Source organism: Rhipicephalus microplus, chromosome 10, assembly GCF_043290135.1.
Source record: "Rhipicephalus microplus isolate Deutch F79 chromosome 10, USDA_Rmic, whole genome shotgun sequence".
In the NCBI taxonomy this organism is placed as follows: domain Eukaryota; kingdom Metazoa; phylum Arthropoda; class Arachnida; order Ixodida; family Ixodidae; genus Rhipicephalus; species Rhipicephalus microplus.
Window position 1 is genome coordinate 64,559,212 of NC_134709.1, and position 16,570 is coordinate 64,575,781.

Below are 16,570 nucleotides of genomic sequence, written 5' to 3' on the forward strand. Positions count from 1 at the left end.
TATGTTTTATTTGTGTCTCTTGTTTACCTTGAAGTATTTTTTGAGGTTAAGTTTGTGTGAACCATCGAATGTACATGTTCTTTCAACGTCATCTCATATCCATGTTCATGCAAATGACGTCTGTTTTGTCATCATCGTTAGAGTATGTCTAAGAAGGAAATGTTCTGTTGAGTGTTATTCACGTTTGTGGCAATAAATTTTTTCTAAACAAACTACCGGCTCAATCTGATTCTGAGTGAATCGATTCGTGAGTGAGTTTGTCGACCTATTTACTCCAAGAAAAGCAGTCATGAATTCAAATGCAACATCAATTATTTTTATTAGGACGACTGCTGCACGCCGTTACTCTATAACCACGTGATATTGCGACGAATTTCGTCTCTAAATATACTGATGGGTCTGATCTTCGCGTTCAAGTTATAATTACACCATTACGATGACCCGCACTGAACAGATTGAAAACAAAAATATGTACGCCACTTAGCCCTAAATTGCCATATCTCATCAGCAAACATTGTATACTACAACGTCGCTATACCAACCATCCTTACAGCATCGCAGAATGGCCAATACGAGCCTTTTTGCCTGATGAGCTGAGAGGCCAGCCATTTTGGTGCGATGGCTTCAAGGCTATGCTGCTTAGTCCCATCGAATGGGTTCAGTTCCCGGCCACGAAGATGGCGTCCTTTGAAAACGATAAACGTTTCCATTCTCCGACACTTCTACGGTGTGCATACCACATATATCACAACTGTGTGGCGGTGAAATTTTCCGCACATTATTGCACCTAGTGCTTTTCAGTTTATCCGGCCTACCACTATACACAAAATGCTTTGCGCTTATACGCGTTTACTGGAGTACCGATAATGATCTGCGCATGCGTGGGTCCGAAAAACATGGCCGCACCACGTAAAATGCTTGCCGTACACCTCGAATATGTCATGTGGCTGAGGTAAGCTCCAAAATAAGTTTTAATCTTCTTCAAATTCATGTCAAACGTTGACAGCAATCAAGACTTTCAGTGAGCTTTCAGGGACGGCTTTGTGCTCTCTCATAGTGGAGTACCTATAGTACTCTAAATCGTTAACCTCTTTTTCTGAACACACAAATTGTGTCGATTCAGCACCATTTTCAAAAGCCATACCCCATTAATCGGTGCTGTAGACTTAGCGGGGGCTGACGGGTGCTCCCGGAATTTCGAAGACATGGATTACCCGTAGGTTCATTGTCTTTTATATTTTACAGATTGCGCCACTTGACGCGGAGGCAGCTCTGGCACATGCTATCCTGGATTGTGCTATACGCATTCGCGTTAGCGGCTTACGCCGCTCTGGTGCTTGCTATGGCACGGCGCGGCGAGGTTTCCTCCGGACGACAGGGCCATGATTCGTCTTGACTGACCGCTTCGACACGATCAGACGAGGGCGCGAACTCACTTGTCGCGGTGAATCGGACAGCTTCTTGGCGCCCATGTAGGCCTCGCCGATGCTCATGACGGTGTGGGCGGCCAGCATCTGGGCCACGCTGCTCTTCCCGCAGCCGTAGACGCCCAGCAGGCCGAAGCACTCGTCACGGGGAAGCGCCAGGTTGAAGCCGCACACGGCGTAGTCTTCGCCGTACCACTTGTGCACCTCTTCGGCGACTAACGCGTAGTCGCCCACGGTGTGCTCGGCGCATGCGCGGTGAACCTGCACCATCAGAGGCAAAGTTGATTTGATCCTTTGTGGGGTTTAACGTCCCAAAATGACCATATGATTATGAGAGACGCCGTAGTGGAGGGCTCCGGAAATTTCGACCACATGGCGTTCTTTAACGTGCACCCAAATCGGAGCACACGGGCCTACAACATCTCCGCCTCCATCGGAAATGCAGCCGCCTCAGCCGGGATTTGATCCCGCGACCTGCGGGTCAGCAGCCGAGTACCTTAGCCAATAGACCACCGTGGCGGGGCGAGAGGCAAAGTTGAATTTAAGGACAAACGGGATAGAAATATTAGCAACTATACAGAAGGGGCATCAAACAAGCGGCCCGCCGGCCTTTCGAGTGAGGCCCGCTGCCCGCAAATAGCATTCTCCATCCCATATTTCTTTTACGACTTCAACTTGCAAGGTTGAAGTGTTCTGGTTTTTCTTAGGAGAAATGCAAGAAATTTAACTCTTGCAGCAAAATAGCTATTGTGTAAAACCAATATGTTAGGCAAATACTTCAATACTCTTGTTTCGTTTGGGATGTTTGCCAGCAGGGGGCATTCAAAGCGTTAAGAGATTCTAAGATTCAGCTGCGAAATTTGTTTATGCCAATTACACCCGTCACTTTAGCATGTCAGGTGCAAAGGAAAGTCTTGGATGGTAGTCACTGCAGCAGCGTAGGTAATAGTGAAGGTTCACATTTTTCATGCTATATTTTATAATGTCACTGGTATTAACCAGGATTACTACTTGCACAATCCTGATTACGTCTTACTCACGTTTTATGATGCCTACAAGATCAGGGAGATAAGATATAGGAGGAACTAATTTTATTTTTCCCAGAACAATTCACTACAGTGCAACCAACGGCCTCTTGACACTCATTGCCAGTGTTATCTCCCCCGAATAATTTGCTTCCTCTTTGCAAAATCTCTGTCGTAAATGGTCCTCGTGATTGCCTTTGGGCTATTTGCTTCTGTGTTTTTAATACTAAATGTGTTTTGCTGTTTTGATTTTTGTGTGTATTTGGCTACTTGTTTTCCAGTGGAATCGATTACTTTCAGCGATCGTTGTCGCTGTTGGTAGTGATTCATTTTTCCCTTTGTTAGAGTCAAGTGAATTGTTCAGTTGTTGATGACGGGTGTTTTGTTGTGCGAAATACATATTGTCTTTGTTTTCGTCTTGCTGTATGTTACCCGCTGGCATTTTTCGTACATTTTTGTCACTCTCCGTTACGTTGTGTATTCAGTGTACTTCATACTATCTGGATGGATAGGCTGTACTGTTCGTGCCGCAAATTGAGCTTGTGTTTTGTCTTGAAATCATGTTGTATTCCTCCCACTGTAATGCCTTATAGCGCTGTGGGTTTTAAATAGAAAAATTACCTGCTTTTATTGGCAAACTTATTATTGCCACAGTATTGCCCCCCCCCCCCCCGTAATGCCAAAAGGTGATGTGAGTATCGTGATAGATAAATAGAAACCTCGCGACAGTCCCACCTTCCCCCTCAAGCTTATCCAAGGACCTCATCGACAAATCAGTTTTGTGTTGTCTTTTTTTTCAATAAAGTGACCTTGCTGGCTTGCAAGCACTCCCAACTCGCATTCGAAGGTACTATATCAAAAGGCGCCAAAAAAGCGCTTACTTTGTGTGATATTGGTGTTAAAGAGCATCGGCATCATTGTGTAAAACGCCAATTCTATAGGCTAACAGACTCATCAGTGAACATACTCGGACTCAGACCGAGCCGTGAGTCGTAGCCTGAGTGAGTCTGGGTGAGCAATGTTTTGCCGAGTTTGAGTCCGAGTGAGTTCGGGGGAGGAAAATTTTCGAGTGAGTCCGGCTCGGAAAAACTCTGGTGAATCTGAGTTCGAGTGAGCTCCTGAAGTTTTGTCGACCTAGGGCCAGCACTGCAAAGAAGCGCTACTAGGTAGGTATGTGGGGTTCAACGTCCCAAAACCACCAGAGACGCCGTAGTGGAGGGCTTCGGAAATTTCGACCACCCGGGGTTCTTTAACGTGCACCCAAATCTGAGCACACGGGCCTACAACATTTCCGCCTCCATCGGAAATGCAGCCACCGCAGCCGGGATTCGAACCCGCGACTTGCGGGCCAGAAAGATGCGCTACAAATGGTAGCCTGGTATTGCAGCAACGCAGTTGCTTATATACATCGGAACGCCGGACACGGGCTCAGCCAGTTCCGTCTCTAATTGACGTGAAGTAGAGACACCAATGGCCTATGGCTGCTTTCCTTTTCAACCTTCGGCTCCTCACTAATCGTCATAATAGTTGCCGGCACCTGGTGAACGAAAGCTATTGTGCTATATATTAAAGAAACACCGCTCACCGTGCGCCGTTCGTTGTTGGCCTCTGCGTCTGTCGAGCCCCGTGACGGGTCGCCCACAGAATCCGGGCGAAAAAACCGGCCAGAGTTGCGGCAGCTCAGATACACGAATAAAATGACGGCCTCCGTAAACAAGTAGTACACCTCTAAGCCGACGCCCACCTTTGACGCATTAAGCGGGCTCCAGTCGACGTGGTCTCTGAGATCCGTGTCCAGCACTGCGAGCAGAAGTTATGATCCTAGCGAAGCGTTCGCCTCATAACGAACAAAAACAGATCACTTGCGTCGGCGTGAATATGAATGAGGCAAAAAAGTAATCATATCGTGATGAAATCGCCATATGACACCATCGTGACGTCGCAGATCGCCTAATGGTATGACATCCTGACGTCTATGACGCTACGCAACGTGCCGTCCCATGGTAACGTCATCGCGTGACACCATCGCCTTATCAAACATGGGCTAATCACGGAAGCAGTGGAAAACCACGTTAAGAGCAGAAAGCTTCGAGTGAAGGAAGGTAGGTTGAACACTTAAGCTGATAACCAAGTGAACTAGAAATATAGTCTCGCCATCATGTCATTTTGAGGATGTTTCACATGGCACAAAAGTAGCGTCGGTGTGCCCCCATATAGCATGGCTCCAGAAATTTTGACCATCTAGCGCTCTTTAACGCGTACTGCCATCGCACTAGTACACAGGCCTCTGCACCTGTATGCATCATACTGACTTGTATACGATAAGGAGTGACTCCATGACAAATAATGCACTCTGTCACAACACTGGTATGACTTTGCAATGAGCAAAAAGGCAAGTAAATTCATCGCACTGCCTCTTATTGTAACGCGCCTCCGATGCATTCAGAAAAAAAAAAAGCTGGCGGAAGGGAATAGGACCACTGCAGCAAGTGAAGCGACCATCTTTCTATTTATAACTTGAACCCAAAAGCAAGCTGTGATAGCACAGCACACGCAGGGTATGCCGGCACTTTTTATATCTATTCGAGGGCTGCGAAAGGCGGTAGTCCTAGCACGTAGAACATACGACGTGCCGGGTAATCCAATTGGTGGGCACACTATACGAACATGATGGCAACAACAATGGTGATTCTAATGCTCTTCGAATGTAAGTATACTTCCAATTGCGAAAAATCCCAATGGTCAGCCTTACACGACACGAAGGTGAAAGTAGACTTCTGCTATTTTTTCTCAGTCAATAAATTCATCCTGCCTCTCTCCCCCCCCCCCTCTAAAATCTTCCTGCACTTAACGTCTTTTCCATTGCCTTTGAGCTCGTAGGCATTTCAATCTGTTTGCACCTCACCTGGTTGCGTATTGCCTCCGGGATAAGGCCACCTTTCACCAAGGAACGATGTGATGAGATTTCATCGTGTGGCATCATAACGTGACATCAGAAGTATGTCAGAAGTTTTGGTGGCGCCATGATGTAATGTGGTGACACCAGCGCGTAGTGACAATCTTTATATCACTTGTGTTCCCGCCAGCGGTAAACTTTTTGGGTGGATGAGGCATTGATCAATAAGAAACAGGACAGTAGGGCCGACAGCTAGTCGAGGTGGTATTGTTCCATATCATTTAAAGCAGCGCGTTAAAGACAGGACAAGAAGTCTGGACTAAAACGTTTCGAAAAGTTCTACGGACACTACGAAGCGTTCGTGGTGTCCACTTCTTGCCCTGTCATTTGCGATGCTTTAAGTGATAAGGACAGCAGAAGCGTATACGCACTTTCGCAGCACATGTCCACTTGCGTCCTGAGAAGACCGGCGAACATCTCCTCGTGGTAGGTGGCCTTGTAGTCGGCAACCGTGCGGCAGAACGCGATCAGTGCCGAGGTGTCGTCGAGCCGCTCCAGGGCGAGCTGCCTGCAGGCGCGACGAGACCAGTCCAGGGCGACCACCTTGATCAACGACATGGGCACGGCGCAGGGCGGCAAAGCGCTGCACAGGAAACCGGTGTCGTGCCCGCCCGTGGCCAGTTGTACGGTCGCGAAGAACGTCAGAGCGCCTGCCCGGGATAAACGCCGCATAATGTTTCGGTGAATACTGGGGAGTAAAGATTTGACTAGCTCCGCCTCGAGGACAGTAATGAAACAGTGAAGTTGGTGGCCTTCGCTTCATCAGGCTATCGCGTTTCTATGTTTTTGAAGGCCTTTAGGTATGTGGTATCACTTCTATTTATTACATACTCTTTGTGAAGCTTCGAAGTGAAAGCGTAGCCACAAGATTTTATAACCACGTGCCAGTGATGCGACTATGGTAACGCGCGCCCTACTTGTTGAGCTTACTGCGTAGTTGCCTTCTATTACTGGAAGTTGTGTGCAGTGGTAGTTACCCAGCGTGTGCGATACGTGCACATATATGCTGATTATAGCTTTCTGATATGCCACACGGACTTCAATAGCGCGTACGCGTTTGTTGGACTAGCTGTTGCCTTGATGAACCGATGGTAAGTATAATTAGAACTGCCGTATTTCTTTGACGGTTGCCAGTTTTCGTTGCCCATCACTGTTACCACGAATCCCGGACTTAAAAGCCTAAACTGATAACATCTTCCCTGTTAAGATAATATCTGGTGTTTTGCGTCCCTAAAACACGATATGATTATGAACAATGCCTCCTCCGGAAAGATACCGGCCACATGAGAAAAAAAAAACAGCTGACACACCCTTTTCCTCCTTCATTTTAAAATGTTCTCGGTCGCTAGCGTCACCTGTGGTGGACGGTGCAACAAGGCAACACTTTGCATAGTCTCCGAAACAGTGGTGCACAATTGCAGGTCTCGAACAACTCTCGACTGACGCGCTCCTATGAGCCGCAGATGAAAAACGCTTAGCTGGTACCAGCCGCCGCCATGATGATAGTGTCAGCCGCGAGCGCCACCGCGCAGAGCTTGTTTAAAACTGGAGGCAGGCCAACTCCTCTGGGAGCGCGAGCCATTCTTCAGGCACCTTTCTAGAGGAGGCGTTGTTATGAGAGATGCGTATTGGAGGGCCCCGCCAATTTCAACCATCTGGTGTTCCTTAAGGTGCACTAACGTCACACAGTACACGGGCCACTGGCACTTCACCCCGCTCAAAGTGTGACCGCCACGACCGGAATCAAACCTCCGACCTTCGGGTGAGCAGCCGAGCACCGTAATCACTGCTCCAGCTATGCGGGCAAATAATGGAGCTAAAATACTAAAGCGTTCCTACGGAACATTTGACAAATCATGCGGAGGCGTCACCATCATCATTAGCCATACCACTCCCACTGCTTGGCAAAGGCCTGTTGGATATTTTTATTAATTAACTGGTCCCAAACCATAGCGGCGGTCCAGTTATGCCGCAAAGTTTCAATGTTAATCGCATCTTCATACCTTTCCGGTGCCCCTACAACTGGAACCCAGTCTGTCACACGAAAAGTTTTCTGAAATAAATTATAGGAGACTTTCACGCTGCGATCGTTCAGCTACGATGGGAATGGTGCATAGCACCGTGCTCCCTAAATTTGTTTTGTTTTAGCGCTTGCTCGCTTGGAACACATTTGTGGTTTTTTTGCTGTGTTTTAGTTTTGTCTCGACAAAAGAACGCACCGTCGTGAACTTCGTGACTTTTTTTGAAGTGGTGAAACTCAAAGTTTAATGTAGTGAAGTAGAAGCGCTGAAAATTCTCTGATTGTCATCAAAGCAGTTGGAAGCCACGCAAAACCAGACGGAGCCGAAAGAAGGATGATTACATAAATTTCTGTACTACCACTTATTCTTATGCTGGCTGAAGCCAGAAGCAGTAGTGTATCTATGGAAACCTTATGCTGGCACCTTTTTGTGAATCACTGGCTCTTGTCTTCTCAATGCACGTCTTGCTGACTACTTATCGAATGATGTGAAACGTATGAAGATCCAGGGGGAGAGCTCACCGAACAGGCCGAATACGACGAACACTACGACGTGGGCTCTGAAGGCAGTTTTGCAGGAGTAAGCGATGACGTACGCAGACAGGATGAACAGGACGCCGGACATGGCAAACACCACAAACAGGGCCTCTGCAAAAAAGTTTATTATATTCTTTTCACTCATTATGCCTCGATGGCACAACAAATAAACATTAAAGCAGTATACAAAAATTTCTCGAACATGAGTTGCAATAAAAACGACATCTTCGTTTCTTTTTCTTTTTCAAACAATACCTTTTTCTTTCTGACTCACCGAAGTTGCCATGGCGGCCTCTCACTCTCCTCGCTAATTCTCCCCCTCCGCTTTTTGCTCTTGCCCTCTTCGGGAGGAGGGTGCGAGGCATTTACACACAAGTAATTAGGAAATTACCAGCCTGCAGCCTTGAAAAAAAAAGAGAAGTCTGCTTGTGCAAACATCGGCTCCAGCCCCCACCCCACATTTTCCGATTCCTCATACCAAACAAAAGAGAAAAGCTCACAGCAATATTTTCATTATCATTCATATGCAAAACAAAAAATTCGAGCTGAATGCTACCATAAATCAAATCCAAGTCGAATCACTCGATGCACGATGCATTATCGACATAGAAAAATAGAATTATTGCTGCTATCCGCATGGGAGATTGGCATGGTGGCGTCACCCTTATATGCGACGCCTGACGACATGCGGACGTTGCTTGGCCAGATTAGCTATCGAGATTAGGTTATATCTCTTCGCGAAATGATCATTGTTTCAAGATTTTAGAGTACCGTACCAGATCTAATTTGTATGCTAATTCGTTTTTTGTTCGTTCCATTAGAGAATGGAATCACTTATCAAATGAACAAGTGAGCTGTATTAATGGAGATGTGTTTTTCTCGACCCTGTAACCGCCCTGTTGCAGCGCCTTCGTGCTAAGCGGGGTAATCATTGAATAAAGGATAAAATAAAGAATAAAGTTCGCACTTTTTGTAGCACAGAAAATAGTTCAGTGCCATATCTCTCAAGGTTCTCGTCATCACAGCGAAAGTGCCACCCACGGCGAAGGCAGGACTATAGTCACTTTCGTCGAGTGTGACCAATCGACAAAGACGTTTTTTTGTGAACTTTCTACTAATGAGAAATGTTACTCATTCGGAATTACACCACTGACGAAAATTCACACAAGCAAAGAAGTAGAAATTACTATATCTCAACAAAAACGATTCTGTACTTGGGTAGTCCATCTCAGGGCCAGAATAAGCGTGCGCACTTGAATGTAGCGACGGATTCACTACTCCGCGTGTGCTCGCCACCCAATAAGGCGCACTGGCTTGACATTTTCAACGGCGTTGAACTGGATGGTCTGTTCAACATTGATTCACCTAATGGTAACACGTAATTACACGATGTAATTACACGATGATCGTGAACTGCTCACTGTAAGCGATGGTATGCACGTCGTAGTACAAAGCGAATGCCACAGAGGTTGGCAAGATGATCCAGACGAAGAGGGCACAGTCGAAGAGGAGGTGGCACAAGCAATGCAGCCACCCAGGAACGCCCGTCATCAACAGCAGCTGCATAAACTGGCTGCAGTGCTCGGCGTTGGGGAAAGTCACGAACGAGGACACGATGAGCACCGACGTTAGCGGGGCCATAACAGCCCAGATGGCCGCCATCTTGTGCACCAGCAAGTCCACGTGGCCCATGGGGTCGTCCTCGAAGTATTCGGAACCCGGATCACCCTTCTGCCGATGGCTGTGCTCGGGCTTAACGACCTGGACGCGAAATGTACAATCGTGAACAATGCCAGCGGAAACACCTAAGTTTACCTTCCAAAGTCCATGGCGGCTAAATGCGACTGGCAAGAGCAAAAGTGTTTCATAACACTTAATCGTATAGCGCAAATGTATCTCTTGCGAAGTCAGTATATGTGACACGTAGGAGGTAGTGGCCAAGTAAACTGCACCAGGGTGGTCAATCCTGCTCTTATGAGTGAGTGTATTACCGGCTCTTGTCACTAGTGAGGCCGCACCCCAGGCCCTTTTTTGTGATTCCGTCATTAAATTTTTTTTTACAATATATCCGGTTGGGAGTTGTCCGGCATTGGCATTCGAGCCAGGGACCTCTGGCATGCTAGGCTGATGCCCTACCTCTAAGTAGCTCTTCCGCCACACTTTCTTGGCACCGTTGAATGCTACAGTGACTGCGGATCAGTTCTCAACTTGACATTCCTCATAGCTTATGTGGCCTTCCTGTTACTCTATGAAACGCAGTAGTTCTCCTTAAGTAAAAAAAAATGACTGAGCGAATTCGAGTATCAGACCATGAAAGCTTCGTCCTAAACAAGCCTAGCTGAGTGCTCTAGATCCATCCTTCCCATGCGTTCGCGCATTTCTTTTTGTGTTGCTGAATTTCAAAATTTTTTTACTTCAAAATGTCCGCACTATGGAGGTTTTCCTCATTTATGTGTGCAGATATGTTTATGCATTCATATACCTACATATATATGCGCAATGTAATGATTTTTATTCTGCACCTAATGTATCTACATGCATCAAAACGTGGTAGTTATGTTAAATACCAGTGCCTATTACTATTTATCAGATCTTATAACGCAGAATAGTTTTGTGGTCAAGCTAACTACTACTTTGGCGATTTCATAAAACTCGTGATTATGAATATGCAAGTAAGCACTGCTTGGTTTACGTCCAGCGCGAGCAAGTCATTGTCAGCGAGTTTACCGCCTTCTTTTGTCCTGACCGCGAACAAGTGCTCATGACACATGATAAAGGAATAAATTAAATAAATGAAATTACTTCGGATTAAACGTAGCTAATCGTGAGCACCAGCTTGGTGTTCCCTCTCATATTGTTCTCGATTGAAATAGCTCTATATTACGTTGCTTTATTGTAACCATCAGCAGCAGCAACCTAATCAGTAGCCTGACACTCCCCAAGCGCCGGGCAAAAGCTATCCCACATACCTTCAATCAACCCTCGGTGCTTGGCTATCCCGAAGACACGTTCTCCCAGCGAAGCCCTTAGGTAAACTCGTCCACCCACCTAACACTCCACCAACCACTGTCAAACTTTCAATCTCTTGCAAATTGTCTACCGCGGTGGTGCAGTGAGTAGTTAGTGTGCTCGGCTGCTGACACGAAAGTGACATGTTCGATACTGGTCGCGGAGGTCGCACTTCGATGAAGGCGAAGTGGTAGAGGCCCGTGTATACTGTGCGATCTCAGTGCACCTTAACGAACACCAGATGGTCAAATTTTCCGGAGTCCTCCATCACGGCGTCCCTCATAATCATATCTTGGTTTTGGGGCCTTAAACTCCACATATTATTATCAACTTGTCGGAAATCAATCTGCTGACCTTTACATTCCATTAGAAGATACCGGTGATCTATCAGAGGAGAGAGAGCAAGTGACTTCAAGCTGGAACAATGTGCCGTTTAAGAGATCCGGCTGAATGTGTTTGGGGCCCTCGGTTTCCAGCAGTCAAATGCGAAGTTCTTCGTTAGAGTGGCGCGAAACACTTGACCAACAACCAGCCGAATCAGAAACCCCTACCTCTGGCAAGTGCACCTCCAGCGTCGTCTCAATACGAGCCCAGTAGCTTTTCTCCTTGTATGCGAGCAAGGCACTGCTCACGAGGCCATACGCTATCATCTTGCTCATGATGGCGTACGGATTGTACCAGGCCTCCAGACTGCACGGCAGTAAGAGACGGCAGGCTCAATGCGGCATGCTCAGGATATGTTTTTTTTTGTGTAATTACAGTACTTTTTTATTCTATGCAATACTTTTTGATAATTCAGGTTTTCAGTTTGCAGTTTCTTTTACAGTTAGAGGTCCCTTCTTATGATGAAGTTCTTTGCACTGTATTAAACTAACACTAAAATTGGGCTGCCTCGTATGTGTCGGCTGTGTTTTCGCCGATTCCACTTCTACCACAAGTTGTGCGAAGCATTTGATGTCAGTCCTACTGTAACACTTCGCATGGTATGTTAAATATTTGATGTGTTTCCTGCAGATACTTTGAAACAACCTCACTCCCTTTGTTATATTAAGAATTTTATGCGAATATTTATTCGTTGTAGGTCACACGTTGACAATGTTAGCGTCTTTAAGGGCCCACCCAGTAAACACAGAGCCCTAAACATCGTCAACATTTCTAAGATACATGAAATTTGACTGTATGAATGATTTATTAACTGATGCATTATCTGACGTGAACTGAATACTAGGCCTCTGAACCACGGATAGGCGAAGGATCAGTGAAATGACAGCCTTGGACATTCTTTGTACTTGCAGAATGCATAACACTGGAATCGCATGATATTGAAAGAGGTTGTAGGCCTTATAGGCACTGTATCCTAACTATCCGCCATACCGAATGATGCTTCAGCATTCCGCCTAAAATTCTCAATGCTACAATATCATTTATACGTATATGGGTGCATGGTACAGAAAACAGACGCTTTTCAGTAGCACATAACATGCATATGCAGTGTGTCATCGTTAAACAATGGCTATACCTTTAATTCTGTATACACCTTCTCAAATTGAATGTTACGAGCGGAGTAGTAAAGGTCTTAATTTTTATTTTTTGTCGAGTCAAACACTAGCAAAAACACAGTGCGCTGCAAGCTTTGGAGAACTGGCGAAGCTTGCGCTGGTAGGGCTTGAAACAGAAAATTCGGACGATTCAGAATACCTTTGTGGTTGCTTTTATAGCTTCATTGTGCGGGCCGTATCCAAACAAACATTTTCAGCCCAATTTGCAGCTCTGTTACGCTTCTCGCTTGTTTCTATGCCTCTGCTAGGTGATCCAGGTAGGTTGTTTATTTTTTAAGGTAGTTGTCAGGCTTTGGGTAGTTGGTGTCAGGTTGTTTCTACGTTGATTCCTATCGCAGAGAGGTTCGAGTTAAGCCACAGACAGACAGAGACCCGACAGGGATGTCCAAACTGCAGGAACTGTGCGCTGAAAACAAAGAGCTCGCACGTCTCTTAAATTTGCGGGCCCGTCATTGTTTGCTTATTGGCCTCCTATCGCATCGGGCTGTTCTTGCAACCACCGTCACCTCTCCCGTTGTCTAGTATTCTCCTGTTACATGTACTCGGGGTATTCGGCTCGCCGTCGTTGCTTCAAGGTTATTCGTCGGCCTAACAGCTGCCTTCATGTTTAGTGGACCACCGGTGAGCATGGAGATTCACCCGATTTCTGTGGCACATACCCATACACCATGATTATGGCTACGCCTCCTTCTTACACGTAGGTATGAAACCTTTGATAAGAATAACGATGTCTGCGCATGGGTGGAACGTTATTGTGCGTGACTCACTCCCTGTTGCGGAACACTGCGCCGAGCACCATGCTTGTAGTGTAGGACACGTAGTCCTTTTCAGCCTCCGCAAGCAGCACATCCTCCGCTGTGTCGTTGTAGCGCGTCACCACTGCTCTGTCCTCCTCCAGCTGCGCAAAGGAAACAATCGGGCGATTAAGAAGGAGTTCCACGTTGGTGCAACGAGCACTACTGAAGCTGTCTTCGCACACGGTTCTGAACAACAAAAACATAGTTAAAGCATATTTTCATTCGCATAGATCACACCAACCTCTGTGGTCCGCGGAGATCTAGCCCCACGGAAACTACGGCCCACGGAAATCTTGTCCCATACAACCATAGCACGGCAAAAACTGTGGAGCTCACTCGGACTCAAGAGTCACCAACATTTTGTCTGAGCCGGACTCACACTAACAAACATCTTCTTCAACCGAACTCAGTCAGACTCAAACTCGTCAAAATACTACTCATTTGGACTCACTCAAACTCAGGCTTACTGCTTGATCCGAGGCTGAGCGAGTCCGAGCGAGTCAACTCACGAGTGAGTTTGCCAACCTATGCCTACAGCCACGTATTATCCACTCCTTTACCTGCTAAAATAAACTTTTGGCATTCGTCCCTTTCTTATATAAGCGCCTACACTGTTGGGACATTGTAGAACGTTCATTTCAACTTTGTCTGAGATATCATTGTCCTAAAGCATGCGCACGGTTATTTAATTGTCCTTTAAAGTGCGTGTGGGATCTACCTTTTGCATACTTCAAATGGTCGACAACAAAATAAAGGTTCGCAAAGAGTGCATAAATCAATGCTAAGGAACGACGTGCTCAAAATGACCGGCCTTTTTTGGCACCCAGCTTTCCGCTAGTAAATGGGGAAATAAATTGTTCTTGAAATACTACAGTAGATGCATGGTAACGATTGTCAGAGAACTACATGGTCATAACCCAGCACAACAAAGTAGTCTGCTTGAATTGAAAGCTTTTATTGCCTCACAAATCAACTGCCGCAAAAATGTTAAGAGTTCATTAAGCACGAGTGGAGTTTCATGATCGGTCACACGCTTCAAGCGCTTTTTTTCTTTCCTTTCGTACTAACGAGCTTGCTTGAGGGGGAAGGGAGAGTGTAAGTGCGTGTCATGAAAATAGGTACTTTTTTTTTCTTCGAACGTGCGCCTGACTTTCACTGTGAATGCGAGTGTGCGAGATGGCATGTGGCGGCACCCCACGGCGGCCACGGAAACTATCCAGCTCACGATGCTGATACCCGACAGTGACATTTGTACAGAGATAAGGGAACTAATTTTAGCTGATTTTAAAGACCTAAATGTAATCTCAGGCCCCATGCTGCCCTATATTGTTCGGCTTGCGTGTTCTCGGGAGCCTTGGCTATCTATCGGCAGTGTTTTTCTAATTATTCTGCAAAATCGCTACATAGACAGTCTCGATTGAGTGAAGGTAAGGGGCAGACTTGGCGTTTCCTTAGACATTTTGGGGGAGAAAATGGCCCGCGCCGTGTGAACACGAGCGCACGCCTATGCCATCGCTGCCACCCTGTATTCTCAGAACTGTTATTCACTTGGACCGCTATCAATACCACCCTCCTTGCAATGCAGCGAGGGGTTGCTGTGAAGCGCCTCGCCCGAAATTTGTGTATGACTTGCACTCGTGTATCTAATTACGAATTCCCTGCATTTCTAACACGCGATATAGGCGAGAAATGGGGCGATTTCCCTTCATTTCATAGGGAAGTTATTGAAACTGACAAATCTGGTACGCTTAGTCAGACCTCGACCACCTGCGGCATGCGACGCTGTAATATGTTGCCCCCGGTGCAGGGCCATAACTACCCGTCTCTCTAAACGATGACAACCTCCACGCCTTTCTGCTTGTGTGAGCGATCAACTTTGAAGCACATACTTGCTAGTTGTCTAAGAATGCTCCAGGCCAAAATTTGCACTGACAGAGCTTTCTTGTTGTTCTTTTGTCGTAATACCTGTTGTTTTATGTTTATAAGTTGTGACCTTGTGACATGCATGTTGAAAATAAACATTAATTTTATTCCAGTTTTTGCTTCATTATTAAAAGACTGGGGAATTTTTCCTGCTTAACCAACCCCTCTTTCCTTTCAAAGTGCACCTTGCGGCCTTTACCATATCGGCTTAATACAACTCGGCCCTTCGCCTTAAAATGTTACCGATCTCCACCTAAAAAGAGAACTGACACCAACTTTTCAAGACGAGAAGATTCGTGTGATAGATTTGTGTGAACGCACATGCATGATCTATGAAATCTAAATGGTAATATAGCTTAGAAAATACTTAAAATCAATTTGGAAAAGCAAGTCGGGGCACCACACGCGAAACAAACCATTGGTTTCTCTGTAAACGACCAACCGCCATCAACATCACGAGTTTGCGTTGACTGGCGGCATTTTCGAGCGACGCGTCTCCCAACAGACCTTTTCAACATTATAAAGGCTGGTGTTCTTGCCTCAACATTGCAAGTGCACTAACGGGCACAGTGGATGTTACTTTTAACTCCTTGAGGGCTGTCAGCAGTTTGGCACTGGGACAGTAGAATGCTGGGGGAATTCTGAGAAAGTAGTGGGACGAATGAGTTTCGCGTGAAACTCCCGCAATAATTGGAATAAGAAGTAACAAGTGAGACCTCGTGACACCAAGGAAAAAGGTAACGTAGGTATACGTTACCCGTTACAGTTCCGCATTGTTAACGAGTACGTCACTAAGCTACCGAAAAGAGTAAGGTGTTACCGGTTACGCCATTACTTGTGAAGTGGTACTGAAACAACTGGTCAGTATTAGGCCAGTATCAGCTATCATGTAGTCATAGGAAATGTACAGGTCATTACGCAGCCGACCCGAGTTACGCTTTGAGGCGGCTCCACCCGCGTACTCACCAGATGCATAAAATACGGGCTGATCCCTTTCTCGGCCTCTTCGTCGTCGTCGAGGAAAACGCGAGCCTCGGGGTAGACTTCTCGCACGGAGACTGGCACCCGGATGTTCAGAGTCGTGGTGTTCTGGCTTTCCGTCTTGCCAGCGGCCATCCAGTGGAAGGCGCTCACCAGCACCACTAGGGGCATCAGGGTGGCCAGCAGTTGATGTCGACACCGCGTCCGCAGGAACAGCAAGCGTTCCAGCATCAGCGTCGACACGCGCCGCCACATGCCCGGATTCCAGCCGCGAGTGCTCACCAGGGTTGACAGGTTGGCGGCTGCGAGCCAAGAGAACAAGACTGATGGATGAGT

General features: G+C 46.5%; 1 protein-coding gene across 1 annotated transcript in view; it reads right to left on the bottom strand.

The window, feature by feature from the left end:
* The window catches only part of LOC142774281 (ATP-binding cassette sub-family A member 17-like), a 70,845-nt gene that overhangs the window by 15,981 nt on the left and 38,294 nt on the right, over positions 1 to 16,570 (bottom strand). Inside the window, exons 6-13 of the mRNA XM_075874676.1 lie at positions 16,220 to 16,536; positions 13,301 to 13,431; positions 11,526 to 11,664; positions 9,387 to 9,726; positions 7,951 to 8,076; positions 5,780 to 6,058; positions 4,038 to 4,252; positions 1,437 to 1,688 (exon numbers count right to left, since the gene is read on the bottom strand). Coding sequence (XP_075730791.1) covers positions 1,437 to 1,688; positions 4,038 to 4,252; positions 5,780 to 6,058; positions 7,951 to 8,076; positions 9,387 to 9,726; positions 11,526 to 11,664; positions 13,301 to 13,431; positions 16,220 to 16,536 — 1,799 coding nt within the window. The remainder of the gene's footprint in view (positions 1 to 1,436; positions 1,689 to 4,037; positions 4,253 to 5,779; positions 6,059 to 7,950; positions 8,077 to 9,386; positions 9,727 to 11,525; positions 11,665 to 13,300; positions 13,432 to 16,219; positions 16,537 to 16,570) is intronic.